This window comes from Cottoperca gobio, chromosome 10 (genome assembly GCF_900634415.1).
Source record: "Cottoperca gobio chromosome 10, fCotGob3.1, whole genome shotgun sequence".
NCBI lineage: Eukaryota > Metazoa > Chordata > Actinopteri > Perciformes > Bovichtidae > Cottoperca > Cottoperca gobio.
The window spans coordinates 9,525,087-9,546,282 of record NC_041364.1 but is presented as its reverse complement, the minus strand read 5'-3'; the positions used below and the strand labels follow the sequence as shown (position 1 = coordinate 9,546,282).

Sequence of the window (21,196 nt, the reverse complement as noted above, 5' to 3'; positions counted from 1 at the left end):
CTTGTTTTTTCCTTTAACTAGTTGAGGCTTGACGTTTATGCTCTTAATCCAGTTGTGGGAGTAATTTCCCTTGTCGTCAATGCTGACAAGGATTGGCTTGGTGTCAGCAATGCAACTGCAGGACAGAAAGAATTTAATGAGACCATGTTGTCACACTGTCAGTATGTGTAGAGATAGATGCACGTGTTGGGTCTTAAACAATACAACGCAGAATAAAAAGGCGGACCTTCAGGTTGTTTTAATTGGGAAACGTGGTGTAACGTTAAAACACATCCTGCATAGATCACACGTGTACAATTTACTCTCCTGTTGTAAAAGCCTAATTCTGAGAGGCTGAGGGTATTTTAAAAGACCACTGAGACTGATCTGGGAATAGTCCAGGTCTAGACCAGCATGTCTGGGTTATAAGAGAGAAAGCATTGATTTGACCCCCACCCCCAAACCCTTCACCGCCTGTGGTGGGGAACAATCAGCCTGATGAGAGGAGAAGCAGAGGAGGAAACAGCAACAGCGACAGGAAGGGCTGTGCTATGCATCACCTCGTACAGGAAACACCCCCCCACACACACGTTCTGGCCAGTAGGAGATAAGGTTGATCCTAAGACCTTGGTGGTCAACAAGAGACAGCTTCTCAACCTGGTGATAAAGACACCTCAATATTTCTGCCCCCTACACTATCAGCTCTTTTCCACATCCAACATAGCAAGCATCCTTCACTTCTAAACCCTCCTCACACTCCCCGTTACCCCTCCTCTCCAAACTCCCAAAGATTTAAATGAGATATGATCTTGAAGGGCTACATGTTGGATTTACAGTGACAGGTACTTTACAGGGTCAGGGCTGTATAAAACAAACATTTTGCACAATTGGTCTCCCACCAGGCTATGGCTTTTCCTTTGTCTCATTAGCTGCCTGCCACTGTTCCTAGTGCCAGCCCTGATTATCTTTATGCCTGCAGAAAGAGTTGCTGTGACCTAACTAACGCTCTGCTATTGTTACCTCCGCCAAGGAGGTTTTGTTTTCGGCTTGGTTTGTCTGTCTGTCAGTAGGATTACGGAAAAACTACTTGACCGATTTTCATGAAACTAGGTAGAAGGGTGTATCAAGAACCAATTAAATTTTGTAGCGGATTCGAATCACGGGGCGGATACACAAATTATGTTTCACTTTCGATAACAATGTGAGACAGGGCATATGTGCTGCATTCATGTGGTGTCTGAATTATCGTAAAAGTGAGTTACCAGCTGGCAACATTCTCATGAACGCCTCCTCGAGTCGAAGCAAAAACTCGGAAAAAAGCTGTTAAAGTTCAAATGCTCTGAGAAATGAAATACATTTTCTTTCATGAACACACAGAAGTCAGAACAATGACTAACTTGGGGAACGGAACCGTCTGAGGAGCACATGAATGCATCATTGACCTTGGCGGAGGTCTGTGCTCTTCTAGAGTGCCATTCTAGTTTATCATGAATCTGGCAAGTTCAAGTGGGCTTTTGAGATAATTTAATAGATAGAGTAATGGAGGCACTGGTGGATTAACACCATTAAATATGCAACATAATTTCCTCTCTTTCTTGTGCAGCGCTCCACAATGTTGTTTTTGTTAATGGTGTTGAGGCCTGATAACCCCACGGATAATGGCCCATTGTTTTCCTGATCTTACGACACGCAGGTCTCCTGCTGTCATCGACGAGCCAGGATCTTAGGGAATGTTCATCTTGTTTGTGGGTTCACTACCAGGCCGGTATTCATGCACAGTCACTCATACACTCAGTTCTGTTGGGCTGTGTAACAGCTCTGGGACCATGAGATTAATGTATCTCCCCCGTGTTTCCCCTTCAGCCTACAGAACTACTGACCACAAACGAGAGGGCAGCTCTCGAGGGCAGCGTTTCTTTGATTAATGTGTCATTTTCTGGGTCAGAGGCAATTCAGTCAATGTAGACCTGTTTTGTAGTGGGATCCCCGGGCTGGGCTGGTGGCTCTGGAGCTACACTTGTCTTCTGTTAAGTCTGTGATGCTGTTTGCCTGTGCATTTGTGTACTTAAGTTTTTGTCGTCCAACAGAGCTGTGCAATTTGTGCCAATCCTGAGCATTAAAAAAGACTTTGTATTAAGACACATTTACATGAATTACAGATAATGAACATACAAGCTGCGTAATAGTTTTCTCGACAAAGAGACATTCCCGGAGTTTAACTTTTTACAGACTTCACTGCCACTTTGAAGTCACTATGCTCAGTCTCACATCCAGAGACAAACACCATACTCATTTGTGCTCAAAATCAGGAAAACTTCCCCTTTGATCTGCTTTTATTCTTCAAGATAGAAGGAGGTTAACAGACAATCTAGTTTAAACATTTCAATGCTTGGATCATAGGGAGATGGTGACTCACTTTATAAGTGCAGGACTTGAGCGACACGGTTGCCAAAGCCAACTGATGTTTGGCAAGGGCACCCCGTAAGCAGTGCAGGTTAGCTGATGCTGTTCGCCAAACATGTAGGGCTGCACGTCCACAGTGGCATGCTCTGCCTCTGAAATAGTCGGCTTCACTGTGAGAGAGAAGTGCACATAAACACACATAAGTACACAGACACACAAACACAGGGAGAGAGAGAGATAAACAGAGAGCGACAACAGGTTACATCAACCATCCCATCCCAGCCCACTGTGGAATCTCATAATGTTTTTATAATGAGTGCCGACAGTCATAATGGATAGCCATGAAAAAGTTGCCATTGACACCAGTTGTCCTTTAGATGCTGGAGAAGAATGGCAGGATGATTGGATAGCCCAGGGCTGTAGGTCAAAGAACGACCCCACTGTGGCCCATGGCCAGGTCAGTGAATCCACCATCAGCAAACAGACAAAGAACCTTGTGCCACCTCAGGAGGCGGTCCACATCGCTCAGCCATTATCTCCAGCTTGAACAGCTGAAATAGTCAGTCGACCGGTGGACGAATGCAACTAAATACATTTGATCAAGTACTATACTTAAGTACAATTTTGAGGTACTTGTACTTTACTTGAGTCTTTTCTTTTCATGTCACCTTCTACTTCTCCTCCACTACATTTAAGAGGAAAATATTTTACAAATTAAGATTTTTGCAGAGAAATTTCTTTCATGTTTTCAACTTCTCAAATGTGAAGTTTGCTGGTTTTCCTTTTAATTATTTTAATGTTTGTGTTTTAAAATAATGTTGAGGTTTGTAATGTTGGTTGGACAAAAACAAACTGATTGATTAATGGTATAATAGATTAATCTATAATGAAAACAATCATTAGTTAATAGTTCAAAATAAGCTCCACCTCAAGCAAACATCCTGCTTTTACACTAATGTATGAGTAATAATAATCTAATGATATAATATATAATAGTATAACAGTCACAGGGGATATGTTCCTGCATTACTTTGAATACTTTGAGTAAATTTAGCTGATTATACTGACATTTATTTATGTTTACTTGTAACAGATTATTTTTACAGTGTGGCACTACTACCTTCACTTAAGTAAAGGATCTGAATACTTCCTCCACCACTGCAGACTACACACAGTCACATAGCTTGGCAAACAACAAAACCTGCATCCCACCACACACACGCCACCACATAGCACACATTCATAATCTGGAGCACTCTAGACAGTTCTAAACAACTAATGAAAAGTTTGAAATAGTTCCATAATTGATACCAGGAATCTCTCTTCACTTTGTTTGTTTGTGTCTGTGTGTTTCATTTTCTGTCATTCCAATAAATTAAACTTTTGTGAAGCGGGACAGTCAAGGGCCATAAATAAAGCTAAATAAGCCAGAGGGGGCTGATTTTTACACTTTTTGGCATGCTATAGGGATTCCTAGATAATGTTTAAAGGATGCAATGAAAATAGCTCTGCCCCCCATGGTAAATTTGAAGAAACTGACACACACTTCTCTGTTCTCTATAGCAAGCAGACTTCTTCATGGTAAAACATTTATAACCTCTAGTGTTAACAGTTATCAGTAGTCTTTACAAAGTCATCAAAACAATGAACTACATGCTCAGTCCTTGTTTTCCTCAAGCTGTATACATATAGTATGGAACATGTTGTTTATATGAGCTGCACTGTATATACACATGGTGAGGATGCAAATAAATGCTGGGGGCTAGGGGGGGTCTGGAGCGGCTGGAGTCTGCGTGCAGAATAGAGCCCGGGCCATTTACACACTGCGCCAAGCCCCTTCAAAAGAGCCCCAATAATCAACAACAGCTGCCCCTGCTACGTCAATCCAGCGCTGGAATCAACAAGCCTCCAAATTCCTCTCATACTAGAGCTGCTACCTGCCGTCCAGTGAACTGCACCGAGAGCAGCTACACTGCCGGGGCACTGCTTCATTTCCTTAGGATCAGCAGTCATTATCAAGGTTATGGCAACAGCTTACCATCGACTATCAGTGTGTAGCTCAGATTCCTGTACAAGCCCTTCACTTGGTTGCCCAGACTTATGGTGAAGACCCCAGCATGCTTCTGCTGCACATCAGTGATGGTCAACTGGAAACCAGAAATCTTGTAACAGGTGGAATTCTTGTTGATAGGGAGCCCATCCTTATACCTAAGAATTGGATGCATGGAAAGGTTTTTTGGATAAGAATAATAATCAATGAAAATAAGTGAATGGAAAGCCGACTCATAAAGTCATGACCATTCACAACCCATACAAACAGAACTGTATAGTAGCTAAACTTTACTTAAACTGTTAATTAGTTAATGAAAACGTTATGTTCGTATTAACTTCAAATCCTTCAAACTACCGGCGCAGTCAATAATATAATATTTTATAACTCATTTCTAGATGCAAGTCTGAAAACAATGTGGCAACAACAAGAAGTATGTAGCCTACATACTACATAATATTTACTGGCTCTCTAACGACCGATGCAAATTGTATCGGTCGTTAGAGTGCCGTGAGATATTAAATGTACATTTGTCCTGCATTATTCATATGTGATTCAAACTCTATAACATTCAAGGATTTGACTAATTCCATAACTGTGGGAACCCTGTTAAGTTATAAATCAGGGTTTGCCACAGTATATTAATTAAGTACATACATTTAATACATAATCAGCTGTTTTTAGTTTGACTGTAAACCAAAACCTACCATGCTAACGTGTCTGGTGGTGGCAGAGCGTTGACCTTGGGCTCAAACACAAACTTCCTTTTACTTTCTTTGACAGTCACCGTACTAGGCCGCTCATGTCTGTAGGAGATATTGAGGAATGGATGCTCTGGAACAAAAGATAAATGACTGACATTGAAATCCATCCGAAAGCAAAGACATCATCATATCGCTATAGAATCACCACAGTGAAGTTGAGATGTTTTATTTGTGTGATCATTGAGCTGTATTTTCATACTTTAGAGCTCAAGACTCAAGACCTGACTTTTAATCCATCCAAAGCGTACTTACCAAAGACGATAACTTTTGCGGATACATTCTTTTGTTTTGTGGGATCAAGCTCAGCTTTGCAGCGGTACACTCCCTTATCCTCCATGGTGATGTTTGGCAAGAATAAAGCCTTGCTCATCACAAGAACCATAGCAGGGCGGACTTCAGTCTTGCTCGTATAATGTCGTTTTTCCTGAAGACAAAGGAAGTACCATAAACTTAACTGCTACAACTTAAATGCGACCGTTCCTTTTACAGACAGCAGAACTGTACCAAGAGTGAATCCTGAACTTACTCTCTTCTTTGGAAAATCCCACGTGAAGTTGATTCTTCCATTAAAGCTGGTCTCGCCAGTACAGTTGAGCATGAGGGTGTCTCCAACCAACACTCTGACACGGTCTGGGGTGATCTTCACTTTATTAAGAATGGTAGCTGTACAATGGAGACAAAGATAAGAAAGAATGCTCAAGAAACAGAAGAATCGACAGAAATCTATACTTCTTTCAATTAGCAAGACATCAGACTCACATAGTCTCATGGGGAAGTACGATGACTGGAACTCATGACCGTTGACCTTGGCTTTACAGAAGAGCATACTCAACTCCGTGGCGGGATCGTAGGGAATCTTGAATCCAACCTTCGGATCCCATACCATTTCATTGACAACCTTCTCTGATAAAGGTATGAGCTGCGATCCAGAGAGTAGAGCAGAGAAAGTTTTGTCATTAGATATTTGGTGACACTTGTGATGTTCATGAAAGATCACTGAGCCAGACAGACTGCAGTGTAATGCACTCAACTTCATTTAACACGTAACTCATGCTCTGCTGGGCTCAGCTGGGCACAGACATCTGTTAGAGTGAAAGTCTAATTAGTTTTCACTGTTTTGTGGAGTGTAACCTCTGCAATCATTTAAGCAACGGAGCACAAAACATTGTGGACTCGGAAAAAGGATGTACGTGCCTGCTGCTGTTTGTTCTCATGCCAGAAGTTGGGCTGGGAGAGGAGGCAAGGGAAGGGAAGGAAGGAAAGGGAGCAGGAAGGAGGAGTGCCATATATTTACCAACAGCAGGAAGGTCAAACCACCACTATCTGTGCAATCTCAGTCAGATGTGTTTGTCCACAGTAAGGCAGGCACTGTGTCACATGGTTGTATATCAATTACAAAAAGCACACACCTTTGTGGTTGGCATGGTCATTTTGCCAAGATGGCTTACATACTATCTTGACTACAATCAGGTTCTTAAAGGAATACTTTTGCAACAAAATGATCATTTGTATATCAATTACTCATCCTGTGTTACCTTGAATTCTTGAAGAAAACTTTGTTTTTCTCACATGCCTCCACAGTGAACAATCCAAAAACGGAGAAAAGTCTTGATGAATTGAAGTAAATGTGGGCTGTGTCAAACAACAGCAAACTATATCAAAACAACTGTTTACACACTCTCACACAACTCGTGCAGTAGGATCCAAGTCTCATTTATCCTGTTAGTGAGCATATTATTTATGCTCACTACTTCCCAAACACTGTTTATAATTACTATTACTACTAACACTTCTCCACAAACAATCTAAGGCTTGCACAGGCCAAAGTGTTTTAAATAGTAAGGTTTTAGTGAAAATGCATATGTGTGGGATAACTACTAACTTCAATTCATTAAGATATTCCTCCATTTTTGGATTATTTTCTTTCACTGTGGAGGCATGCAAGATAAACAAAGTTTTTCTTCAATAATTCAAGGTACCACGGGGTGAGTAATTGATGCACAAATGGTTTTGTGTGTGAAGTATTCCTTTAAGTTTGACAGAAAGAGGAAAAGCATTGTGCAAACCACATCGCTGAGGGAGCTCCACATTCTGGTATCAAATGTTACAACCCTCATGATAAGTTACCTGTTGTTTCCTGTGCCTTGAGACAGTAAGTACAGTTTTGTTTTTTTTACTGCATTTCCTGATGTTTGTAAGAGAAGGGGAACTAAATTTAGTCTGAGAGGCTATTCTGAGAAAGACACTCTTGGAGCACCTTCCTGCTTTTACAGGAAGCAGACAGATTGACTCCCTTCACCGCCCCTGCCTCACACAAGCCACTGTCCCTGGTCTGTTTCTGTGTACAAGAGTGATTTAACACACAGAGGGGTGTGAGAACCAGTGAGACGCCTTAAGCACAGTGTGGGAACATCATTTTTTACAAGGATGACAAGTAAGGATACCCTGGTGTGGTATTAATAGCAATCTTGCTTTCTCAGATGATGTACTGTGTGATTTACTTCAAAGTCCATGTCCAACAAGGTCTATGGAACACATACAGTGTATTACTAAATATGCAGCGCAATAAAACAACTTAACCTGCAAGTGGAAGTCATGAGCAGAAGGTGTGAAATAAATGTCTTACCCCTGTGAGTGTTACAACAGTATCAGGAGAGGACGTCCTGCAGGGGACTATCAGGGTGGTCTCATGCCTGTAGCTGCTCAAGATGTGAGGTTTCTGATGATCGGGCTCCACAAATGGTTGCTCTGGATCTGAGGGACAAAAACAAAATACCCCAAAGTAAGTGAGATCTAAAATACAGGTCAGTCAAAAATCGCATTTGGAAGCAGATGTAGCCCTTTGCATTATGTCTTTGGGCATAACCATGATCCGTAGCAAATTTACAGATGTTGTTCTGAAAAAACCTGTTATGCTAGAGCTGAGTTTTGCAGTGCAATTGAATTTAGGGCATCGTCAGGGCATCCAACACAGAGATCAAATCTCGGATCAGTTGTTTCTAACCGGATAAGGCAGCAGAGCACAGAGAGAGCAATCAGGCTGGTGGTGTGTTCCTACTATACAGCCAGGCATCACAGGACCGCTGTGGGAACTTCAAGACTACACAAATAGTCTGCAATTGGTGTGAGGTCAAGCAGTAGTGGTTTGATAAAGGAAATATTATTTAACACGTAAGCATGGCAAATGATGTAATAAACAGCTGAAGGGCTTTGAAAAGAAAGTGTTAGACTAAACACAGGCACAGCAGGCTGCCTTAAAGCCAAGCGAACTGGGAACCACATTCACAGAGCAACAGGAGAGGGAACGAAGTGCATTTAGTTAAGCCTGCAATGTCTACAACTATTTCACATCCCTTAGAACAATATTTCATGATTGAACTTCATGTAATGCCTTTATAACAACAGCTTTAATGTCAGAAAAGCATACACATCTAGGTAAAATGGGCTGAATCTCCTTAAACTGCCCAGCACAATCTCCATTTCAATGATACTGTAACTGTAACTGGTGGCATGTGACGCTTTAGGGGAGACTTCGGAAAACAGTAGCCGGAGCAGGAAATCAGTCAATGACCAGGGCTTCCCGTACAATCACGCTCACCCTTCCACCTCCAGAAGAAACCATAGGACCAAAGTCACCACTTCCTCGCTCTCTCGCTCTCGCTCTGGCACTTGTGTTTGAATGCATGTAGATTAAAACCAGCTTCCTGCTTGTAATGAATAACTGTAGTCAAACAATTGCAAGAATTCAGTCTTTTTTCTTTCTTATTTCCACTTATCACTGGGGATTTCTTTCAGCTCTCATATGTTGCGGGAAATATCAGATTTGCTTATTAGCTATTTTATTCTGTACCACTGTTTGTGGTTTCAGTTCTACACCAGACCCCTCCACTGGCGTCAACAGATGACAATCACCCTGTGAAAACCTCTTTTATCAAGAGTCATGACTTTCACAAGAACAAACACTGTTAAATCCTAGATGGAAGAAAAACAACTCAATTCAAAAAGAAAGAAGTCTTATCTGTGTTTTAGTTTATAGACCGATTCTTTGTATTTCTAAACAACACAGCATTGTTTTTCTCATGCTGAAAAATTACTAACATTCTGGACTGAAGGGGAAAATGTCACCGACATAAATCTAATCCGCTCTCTTATTCCCACTGACCGACAGTGACTGTATTTGATTAAAAAAAAAGGACCAAACTGGTCAGAGCGCTTTGCAGGTCTCACCTTTGACATAGATGTAGGTGGAGGTGATGTGGTCCAAACCATTTTTGGTGTATTTACAGCTGTACCTTCCTGTGTCATTGACCCTCAAGCTTGTGACGGTCAGTCTGCTGCAGTGTGAGTGAGAGTGATGATCACACTGCTCCACCCGAACCCCCTCTGATGAGATCGATCGACCGGGACTAGCAAGTGTCCAGTGCAGCAGGCCATGACCTCTGACAGATGACAGAGAGCGACAATATTAGATTCAGAAAATATTGCTTAGTCAAGTTACGGTTTGATGACTGAGGTTACTTTGTATAAAAGGAAAATGCCTTTCCACATTATGTTGTAAACAATATGTACGTCTCAATATGTTTTTTGGGGATTTGACACATCACATTACTGTTGATCTGTTCTCTGGAAACAAAGCACTGCAACCAAAACTTCTATTACGGATCTATTTCAATAAATAGTGTCACAGCTGGCAATGAACTCAGCTTTTTAGTTTAGGATGGCAGCAGCTGCTTCTCCCTTTGGGACTTTCTGACTTGATGTTCATTCTAAGTTTATTTTGAGTTAATCTTGAGTCATCCAGTAACTTGAACTTTCACATGGGAACATGCTTCTCTTGAATGATGCGCTCAGCTAACACATTCTTTCCACACAGCATCCATTTTAAAACTCTCATTAAAGAGATCCCAGAGGAACATCAAACATGTCTTGCATACCACTGCGTTTGACTGCAGAATTTTGGGTCAAGCAACCTCCAGCTTTCATCCAGTGACAGAAAACAAGATATTACCATATGGGCCAGGCGTCTTAGCATATGGCCTTGTAGGGAAGCATTACATAAGATAGACATGAGTTCCTGAACTTTCTTCTCGGGCCTACAAAATGATGCAAGGCTCTCTAAATTCTTAACAAATGCAAACGCAGAACTCTTGGGTCCCACCATCCTTAAAGGAAATTGCAACAGACGGATAGATGTGGACCACCACTGGTTCCTGTCAAGGATTTTCCCAGATTCTTTGTAACCAGCAAGTGTCCTGAGGCCCAGGCATGTCCCGCTTATTTTCCCCCTGGGCTTTCTGTCATGTAATGAGACAAGAATCTAAACTTTATGGCTGCAGTGACAGTTCAGACAGACTCTTCTCCTCCTGACTGACGGACAACTCATAACTGACCAAGAAAGGACAAGAACAACTGGGGCCATAAACTTGTATAATCATTTTTTTGCGAAAAACTGATGTTTAGGAATTCCTGTACGATAAGATACTTACCTTTGTCACATTAATCAGGAATCTACATATTCATCACTGGCTACATGCAGTGTGGGTGAAGTACTTGGATCCTTTACTCAACATTTACTTATAACATTATATAATTACAAGTAAAAATACTTAATTGAAAATGTTACATAGGTAAAGATTTTTTCTTAAAAAAATTACTTAATGATCAAACATAAAAGTACCTGATGATGAAATGAGTTTTATACTATTACATGATGTAAAATGTAAAGGAGCATTTGAGGTTGATCAATTTCCAAAATTGTTTATACTGTTGGGTAGTTTAATCTGTAAAAATGCATTATATATTTTTTGTATGTAAAATATTCATCTGAAAAGTAACTACTGCCTGTAGCTGTCAAATGACAGTTACATTACACTAATGGCTAAATGCTACATCACACAAAACTGATTTAAATTGATTTAAATGTTGTTTTGGTTCACTTGGCATTGACACAAATAGTTGCATACCTGCATACAAGGTCTAAAAATCCATCCTTAAGAAGAATGAGAGGATTGTCAGAGGGCAGAATGTGAGGCGAGGGATCTCTCTCCAAATGTCCTGTTGAGCACAGACACACACACGCACGCACGCACGCGCACACACACACACACACACACACACACACACACACACACACACACACACACACACACACAAACAGAGCACTTAGTGAGAAAGGCCAACAAACCTGATTATGTACAACATCTCATTAATGTTCACTATCACACTAAACAACAAAATTAAAATGAAAAAACATTGTAGGAAATTCGCATGAATCACTTCTGTGCTGTGCATGTGGGTTCACTTTGTGCCAATATGCCCATGCCTCTTATGCAAGTAATTGCCCGCTGTGAGAGCACTGGGGGTGTTTCCTGTGCTGGGAGTGCAGGCTGACGAATGAATAGCAGTCTAGGATGAGCAGACAGTAAGAAAGAAAGAAAGGAAAGAAGGTGGAAAAGAGGGAGGGAGGGGACGATATGGGGAGCAGCTCAGACCCTGATGAGTGTCTTTGCATGCGTTTCCTCTAATCAACCGCTCAATCTGCTTTAGTGGGTGCTCCCTTCCTCTCTAAGGAACAAGTCATTTTTACATTTATCATCGACCTTGCACTCTAAGAGCTATTATTACATTATCAGGGGGGGAAATCCGAGGTTGAGATGTTTGATTCAAAGGTGGCCTCTAGGACCCTCTAACAGTGATCAACATAGGAAAACATCACTGCTGTCCAGGAGCTGTCACAGTCCCATATGTGATTTCCTTCTTTTCACTGAGCTCCCTGAACAGCTTGTCATTGTGGTCAGAAAACAAGCTAATTAAAGTCAACCCTCTCATTGTGAGTCTTTGGGGAAACCTTTATTTGTAGCACAGAAAGAAAGACAATGGAGTTACACAAACGCTTACTGCCAAGCTTAAATGCTGATACATGCTGGATACACATGTATATGCACACGCAAATGGAAAACCACACACATACACAAGTACACCTGCATTTACAAATCCACACACACACGTAGTATTTGTCTATTATTCAGAACAGCTGTTGTGCTAAGAATGAGCCGACGGTGCCAGTGTTGGCAGTGGCACTCAATATCGACTTCCTCACTAAATATTTGAACATCATTGTTCTACTGTCCAAGGTTATACAGAGGGGAAGGGATTTGACTCATACTCTTTCATGCTGTGATACCACGCGAATTCAGCTGTAGATTAGATTGATCAAAGTTCCTGACCTCATAAACGATCCCAGAATCTACAATTCACAAGTTAATAACTATCTGTTGTTGATTTATCCTAAAATGACACAAACATGTAGTCATGTAATTGTATTGCTGGAAATGAGAACTTTGCAAAGAATAAATCAAACCTACTTTGATCCCTGGGGCCTGTTGAATACAAACGGCAAAATAAAAAGCACAACTTATTATGTGCTGTTTGCAACACTAATTTCTGCATGTTCAACATGTCACTTCTTTGACTTATGTTGTGAAACAAAAGCCACATATGTAGAAATGCTCGCATATGCTTGAACACACAACACCAATAACAGCAACTGAAAACATCTTCCTGACCTTGAATTGCACTGGCAGGCAGCTCATCTCTTAAAACTGGTCATATTTTCCCCTATTCTGCTCAGTAACACACGACAGATGGATGAATCAGCAGGGGGCCACAGCAGCCCACTGGAAGAGAAAAAAAACCCTCCTGCGGTTGTCTCTCTACACCCACACCCTCAAAACTCCCACCTGCCCCAGTGCCTGCCCAAAGCTGATCTCAGCGAGTGTCCCAACACCCCTAACCCCCCGTAACAGCTGTGTGCTGCATTCCTCCAGCAGAGCGCCTGAAAAATGCCAGAAATTGTGCTTACTGTGTTGGTTCAAAGAGCCCTGAAGCTGGTTCTCATTAAGAGCCATTAGGAAGAGGACAGGCATGGAACAAACAGAATGAGGGAGAGAAAGAGGGAGAGAAAGAGGGAGGGAGGCTGAGTGACTTCTGGTTCAGTTTCAACTGATGAGGGGGTCTTGAGCCAGTCACACAGCATCAAATTGATTATTGACACGGGGCCAGGTTAACGAAGATTAGACCAGGATCACATTGTTATGTCCTTGTCCTTACTTGGCATTGATGAGGGGAAGTGGCACAGGACACATTGTTTGGAAAACATTTGTGGTAGGTTCACTACCAGCCAGGAAATAAAGTTTAAACATATACAAAGTGTTGGATTCCAGGATCTACTCTACACTGTGCTGAAATGTTTGTGGCCCAGAAAACACCAGTTCAATGTTTAGTCTAAAAGAACAGCCAAACAATGACAAAATCTGAAATAGTTTTTCAATTAATCTAAGCTATACGTTTAGCAGTAGACTTCCCTAATAGCTTACCTTTCTTTTTAAGGATATATGGTCAGGACAAAGGAGATTTTATGTAGAATTAGAAAAATAGCATGAATTTGGTGTATTATGATGTAATATGGTGACAATATATTTATTTGAGCACAGCTATGGTGAGATGAACTGAGTGAGGTGCACTAGTTAACTATTGCATTATAATTATACTTCCTATCGGTGTTTATTTCTAACAATTCGGGACTGATTTGCAGCCAATTGTGAACTGAAGGTTGAGTTTATAACAAACTAAATGATATGTGAACAACAATAAAGAAGCTCAGAGAAAACACAACAAGAAAGGACACGATCAGCTGGCGTAATTATCGGTAAAATGTTACCATCCTTGCTGTTGCAGCATGCCGTAACTTGCCCATGTTTGATGTTAGGTAATAAAAAACACTATTACTGTATGAAATGACTGTACTGTCACTGAGTTAGACAGGAAACCCCAAGTCACATCCCTTCCAGTTATTTTGCAGATTGTACAATTTGTCTCCCCCTTACTTCCTGTGCCGTCATGAAACAACACAACTGTCTTGAGAGTAGATCTTTTTTTGGTGCGTTCAAGGCAAAAGTAACAATACGGCATAATGATTCATAATGTTTAACGTTGCCAATTTACTCCTTGTACTTCTGTGAAAACAAAAGGCATAGAAAGGGTGGAGAGTGAATTACAGTTTAACTAAAGAGTGCAGGGTCACTCTTGGTGAGTCATCTTGGCTGTAATGTGACCATGGCGTCAAGAGCGAAACACTAGTGAAGAGTCGCCAATCTGCGGCGGCCACTGAGATGAGCTTCCTGTCCTATAATGCAAATGGATAGCACGCAATCTGTTTAGCGTGTTGATGGTAGTGACTGGAAATCATTGATCAAAACATCTCTAAATGGTTATAGTTATTCTTTCAAATTGGGATATGCTACAACTCTAACACCTTTTTTGATGGTTGAAATTTTCAAGACAAACTAATTACTACACAAAGTTGAAAACTTGACACAACTTGAGACCACCTGCTAAAATAAGGAGTAGCTACCACCGCTCTGGCTGCGTGTCATGGAGTCTCTCTCACACACCGCTCTTCTGAAACCCCTCCACTTTGCCAACTGCAAGGTTAAGACAACAGTTAGGGAGAGTGCCTTTTTTATTAGCCGTATATTAGCCATTGGAGATTTGGAGGCAAAAATGCCCCAGACTCCACTTAAAAAAGCAAAATAAAGGAACATCTGGCCATGTTGGGTGGCCATTCTAGGTTATATAAAGTTGAGAAGAGCCAACAAACAGGAATCGCTCACATGAAAGTCCAAAATGGTTAACCCAGAGGAATCCTGTTCCATAACGTATGATTAGGACTAGTAAGCAGACAGAAGCTCCTTGAAATTGAAATCTCATGCAGGATTCAAAGAAAATATATTGCTGGCTCAGGACGGATACGTCTAGTATGGACCAGATGCTGCAATCATCCTATAAGACACCCACACAAAGCAATTTGTTAAGTTATATCCCGGTGTAAGGGAATGGCTTTTTCTGCTCTGCTGGTAAATCTCCCAATCCAGGTGAGTGTGCGTGTGTGTGTGTGTGTGTGTGAGTGTACGGTTCTGTTTTTCTTATTCTCCCTCCATGAACCCAGACATACCGCCAGTGAGCATTGAGCCCCCACTTGGTTGACCTCTCATCACTCCTATTTGCCACTCCATCTTAAGTGTCCGAGCAGGAAAGAAAGAATTACTTCAAAACTAATTAAACACAACATCAACTCATTCGGCTTCCCAACAAGGAGATGTTTGACTAAAACAACGAAGTGTAAACTAATAGAGGAGAACTCTGACCATGATGAGTGAAGAAGAAGGAATTGTGTGACAAGAAATAACAAGGCAGCTTCTAGGTTCAAATTGAATCATCTATTCAATCAGTATTTCTTTCAATCATCACCGTGCTTCACTTGTTTTCCCAAATCTGGCCTGTGTCCTAAAACACCACTGACTAAAATGACGATAAACTACACATTGGACTTGTTCGATGGTCAAATTCACCTGTATAACACAATAAATAATTGTAGTAAACTGGATATAGCATTAAATCTATAATATTGATGGATGCACCTCACCACAGGTGATATTCATAAGGCTTGGAGTCATTAGCCATTACACAGAACAATCAAAATAAATCAGAAATGCAAGCATCATGTCGCAGAGAGCTGCAAAAAAGGAATCTCTCCCTCAGTCTGAGACGTTATGCTTCATTTAAATTAGTGTCAAAAGGTCACAAAGCAACACACTTGACTTGTGCTCACTTTTCAATAAGAAGCAGCTACAAGTGACTCATTAACAAAATACCAAAAAGACAGACTTGTTTAACATTACTGTCAAATAACTGATATATTTACAGTAAAAAATGTAAAAATAGAAACTTTGTCTCAGTAGTATGATCAATAACTTTAATAAAATGACACTGCGCCATCAATGACAGGGTGCAACATGAATCTGTACAGCTCTGTGCTTTATTTGCCATCAGCTACACACCTCGTCATGAACAGAAAAAAGTTGATGCACCATCAATAACTAATGGCTCTACCAGTCGGGAGCTCTTCTGCAGAAACAATACTCTCCTTTCCTCCCTGCCATTGTCTTCTGGATGCAGATTGATACGGCTCTATATAAGCACAAGGAGCAACGGGAAGAAATCGTTGCTCAGGTAGCGTGTCACATTTCCGTGACCTTTACTAGCCAGAACAATTCCAGGCTGCCTCTTGCCCCTACGTCCGCTTCCTCCTTGTGTCTTTCCCACGCTTTGTGTGTGGACAGTGAAGGAAATCTACTTAAAAACATTGTAGACAAAGCTTCATAGGTTAAAAGTGTGTACGAGTGTGCGTGAGATGGGGGGAGGGGGTAAAAGTGAACAGTATTTCCTTTGTTTGGATGGGCTGTTTATTTGGGAATGGTGAGGAAGGCTTAGTGTGTATCTCTGTGGCACACTAGACCTGGCACAAGGTGGAGGGACATCCACCTTTTATACTCCATCTTGTTTTTGTGGAGTGACACTGAGACAATGAAGCTGATTGTACTGTCTAAAGAAACATGCATTCTCTTCCCACAATGTTTAATCCTGTTCACCCACAGATAACAATTGCTGGATAAACGTTTTTCTTAATATATAACAAAAGGCTGACTTGCAATACCTTCAGCATATCTGAGAAAACTAATCAAAATCTACCAAATGTCATCAATAAAATCAGTCTGATATTAAATATACAGTCAGCCCATTTGTTACAATTAACTGTCGGAATCAACACATTTAATAATCACCCAGTTACAACGGGGCGAGACTACCTCTCGCGGTTTGTATGAGAAGTGCAGGGGCAATGACTCAAACTGGACACATAATTCTCCTCAAACATGAAAATGTAATATTCTACGGAAATATCCATAAACAATTAAAAAAATGTCCCAAAATGTAAGGAACAAATGAAAAACAACCAGATTAAATATAGTAAGAATATTATTAGTAAGATGAATAAAAAATAAGCCACTTTCTTTACTTTACTTTGCTAATTGTGTAAAATATATGCAAGAAAAATGCATTCAGCCAATTATTGAAACGAATCAAACATTCAAACTGTGCGATGTTCAAACTCTGCTCTTTCATGTATACAACTCTACTTCGCGTAATTAACTGATCATTATAAGCAGGAATGACTTCTTACCATTTGTGAGTGATGAACAACAGAAGATGACAACGACCCATCTGGAGCAGTCGGATGCGACCATCCTGCCAACTCTTCGCCGAAATCCGAACCGTGTGTTAGAAATAAAGTAATAAGAGTCCTTGGCGGAGGCTTTTAATTCCGAGTGACTGAATAAAGTTTCGTCTTAAAGCGAGTAAATCAAAGAGTCTTATTTTTCTTTTTTTAAAACGTGTTGTAAATCCACAAAAACCCTCAGGTGTTCATGCAAAAAGCGGCAGTGATTCTGCTGTATCCCATGACGCGTTTCGCAGGGGAGCTCTCCTGCGCAGCTGGGGAGTCCAACTCCCGATCCGGCAAAAGAGGAGACGGATGTACCGCTGTATCCTCGGGGCAGGTGCTCTCGAACAAAACAAAAGTTAAATGAATTAAATTCAGTGGTTGGTGAAAAATAAAAGTCGAGTGAGTGGTATATCAGCTTCTTAACTGGTGTCTGGTATAGCCCACAAAAGCCAAATCAATCAGCTCCAGCCTTTCATTCGCGCCTTAGACAAGTTCTCCTCCCTTTCGCCTCTGTCCAACACTTGCAGCCCATGCGTGAGGCACGTTTTATGGAGACACAGAGGAAGGACGCAACGTCACATTTTTCGGGGGGGACATACTCCTTTCTTCAGGCTACTGAGGAGGAGGTCACTTCATGAGAAATAATGATTATCTATAGTAATCCTGCAACAAAATGTGTCAGACCGACATGATGAGTAACAAAAAATGTTACAGGGATGTTAAAGTAATAACATAAAACATATGCAATCATAAAATCAGTCATTTAATTTATTCCTAATGGACCTCTAAAGGCAACTGAAATGAACCTAAATGGGATTTTCCACGCATTGTTTCAATCAGTAATGTCAATATCACCTTATTGATCTGTGGTCAGAATAGTGCCTAAATTACAGTTTGAAGTTAGTTGAAGTAGATCATTAAACTTTTTTTAAACTGACCCTTGTGTGTAAACTGATCAAATCAACCTACTGTGTACTGAGGTTAAAGGTAACAGCAGTAATCTTGTCTCAAGAGGAAATAGAATGAAACGTAAACAATCACCGTGATATCAGATGAATCTAGGTGTTTAGAATAAATATTAGCTGGAAGTATTTTTAACTACAGAAACAGGATACAGTGCTTTTTATATCAATGTAAATAATCCTCTTTTGTCCAGCAGTACCCTGCAGTGTGTGGATGTGCTGCAGACTGTTTTCCTTTATCACCACAACAATTACTCTGCTACTGTAGGTCACAGTAGCAGGCATTGTAAATAAGAACATCCTTCCCTCACCTTTCCGCCCATGTCAGGACTGCACAGCCAACCTTTTGGGGACTGGCTCATGAGTAGTGGCGTGGGTGAGGCACGGCACATACCTGTAGAAGAGATGAGTGAAAAGCCATATGAGAACATGGGAAACAATGAGACAAAATAGTCATAGGACTTTTCAAACATTTGCCTTTGCATCAAACCACTAAAAGAAATCAAAAAGTTATGTCCTTATTTTGGTGGCTAGAACATTACAGTACATTATATTTAGCTGACACTTTTGTCCAAAACTTACTATTACAATCTGGTGGAGAAGCATTGTTAAATTCACCCTTCTCACTTCAGACTTAATACGAATAAACTCTATATGGCATAACATTGACAAGACTGTCAAATAAGATTAAGATACAGTTTTATTGATCCACAGTCGTGAAATTCAGGTTGTTGCAGCAGGACAAGGACATAAATAAATACAGATAAGTATAGAAAGTAACATAAATAAATAATAGGAGGTACATAAACTAAATTAAGAATAGAATAAAGACAACTACACAAGAGTAAATTGTAATAGTCTCAAGAAAATGTCTACATTTCTGAATTGTGACACATTAGTAAAGGTGATATAGATTTGAGGAGAAAGATAGCTGAAAGGAAGATGTGAGGTTTTCAAACTGCATTGATCACATTTAAGACGTCTTAAGTAAAGGAGACATTCCTACTGGCCCGAGAGGGTAGCAGATACATCTCCTGATGAACAATAGCTGGAAGTTGCTAGCTGATAGGGGTGGGTTTAACATGTTTTATTTTAGAATCTGGTGTTCAAAACACACTATGGGGGACTAACCGGTTCTACACACACAGCATGCACTCTTCCTTTTGCTCCGACAGCAAAGTCAGTCAGCAAAGAAAGTCAGACCGCTGACCACTTCAGCAGAGAGGTCAGAGGTCTGACTGCCTTCCCTGCTGATCAAATGAGTGTAGTCAGTCTTGAGTGGAAACAATGCCACTGTCTCCAGACTCCACTCATACTGCAGCTTTGGAAGCAAGGAATATAATTTCAGAGACTAAATGGTGGTATGAAAAGTTAAATGTATAGCCCACATTATTAACACAACTATTTATTGTATGACAACAATATTATAAATTGCTGATCTTCAAGCCAGGGTCATGGACAGAAGTTGGAAAAACTGCAAGATTTCCAGAAACCAAACATACATCAAATTTGACATGCAAGCTGGCCCATGGTTCAAGATCTGGGCTCTCAGCAAAATATTATAAAACTATCTAATATATAATATTTGTTTCAATATCCCTAATGTATTGTTGGATCAAAAATAAAAGTAACACATAAATATGAAAAAAGGTTATATGAAATATAACAAACATCAATTCCAAATTGAATACAATAAAAAGTTAAGATTTGGAAATGAATTGTAAAACATTAGCAGAGGTAGTTGTCACGTTTAAGGTACAACTGAAGATCCAATTTTGAAAAACAGAGCTCTCTGAACAGAGTAAATGTGCCTGCTCTGATTACTCAGCCGTTTTAAAAGTGCAAAGGTCTCAGGTTGACCAAACTATCTAGCTACTTTTGTTAAATAGGCCTATTATGACTGAATAAATAGGGTATTGGTTTCAAAGAGTAGTGGGGCGCATGCAGTACATGTTGTAAATGTAGACCTGCAATAGTGACATGTCCCATATGCCTGAGGTGAAGCATAAGAAAAAAACAATTACGCCTTCAGTTTTTGTTTGTTTGGCACTGCACTAAATATGTTAAAAGTGAGACTAGCTCCAGTTGTTTTACGAGAGGAAACTTTGGTATCTTGAAGAGAGAAAAATATCTTAATGTTGAGGATCAGGATCCAATTATTATTTTTCAGTTGTTCCAACAAAAAAAAAAAAAAGGTATAATTTATAGCCTACAGCTGATGGTGGCACTGTTTTGTTCACTGTGGTCAACCATGCCAGCAGGTATTGACACTATTAAATGTAGTGCACCCATAATTAATCTTATTTGCTACAGCTGAGTTTATAAAGCCAAAATGTCCTATGTGAAATAGGTCTATTTCCACAAAACAAAAAGCAATATGTCATCATGGTAAGTCAATGGTGGAAAATGGTGGGGCAAAAGCTAGGTCTACTTTAAAGAGTTGCAAAACTGTTCCACATTTCCTATACACTTTAACTAATGTGATAACCCAACTGAGTACTTAGAAAACATACCTATTCTCTTTAAATTGCTGTCATATTATGTTACTGCTCAATTTTCCATTTGTATGCACTCTCAACCTGGTTAAATTAGTTAGCTGTGTTTGCTCTGCATTGTCCTGCTGCTTTCATGTTTGGTAATCCTCTCAGAAAGATGGTTGACATCCAGAAAGCTTATTCTGGTACCATCTCTTCCAAATAATGACACACACTAAATACAGCGTCTTCTCTAAGAAGCTAGCAGTTAGCTATTTTTGGTGGAGTAGCCTAGCACTCAAATAGGCAGACTTTGAAATGTGTGCTATAAAAGATAATCAACTAGCTGATATGTTGTTTAAAAATAAATACTAACTTTTGCTAACTACACGCACATGAGACAACAGTATCCCATTGTTGGGGGGAAACTGGAGCTCAGCCAC

The 21,196-nt window shown here is 40.4% G+C and overlaps 1 protein-coding gene across 1 annotated transcript in view; it reads right to left on the bottom strand.

Annotated features, from left to right (window-relative positions):
• The window catches only part of kdrl (kinase insert domain receptor like), a 45,868-nt gene extending 28,529 nt beyond the window's left edge, over positions 1–17,339 (bottom strand). Inside the window, exons 1-11 of the mRNA XM_029441586.1 lie at positions 17,276–17,339; positions 11,160–11,250; positions 9,424–9,635; positions 7,823–7,950; positions 5,956–6,115; positions 5,723–5,859; positions 5,449–5,620; positions 5,140–5,266; positions 4,421–4,590; positions 2,396–2,552; positions 1–115 (exon numbers count right to left, since the gene is read on the bottom strand). Of these exons, the coding sequence (XP_029297446.1) occupies positions 1–115; positions 2,396–2,552; positions 4,421–4,590; positions 5,140–5,266; positions 5,449–5,620; positions 5,723–5,859; positions 5,956–6,115; positions 7,823–7,950; positions 9,424–9,635; positions 11,160–11,250; positions 17,276–17,339 (1,533 nt within the window). The remainder of the gene's footprint in view (positions 116–2,395; positions 2,553–4,420; positions 4,591–5,139; positions 5,267–5,448; positions 5,621–5,722; positions 5,860–5,955; positions 6,116–7,822; positions 7,951–9,423; positions 9,636–11,159; positions 11,251–17,275) is intronic.
• Between the last annotated feature and the right edge of the window lie 3,857 nt (positions 17,340–21,196).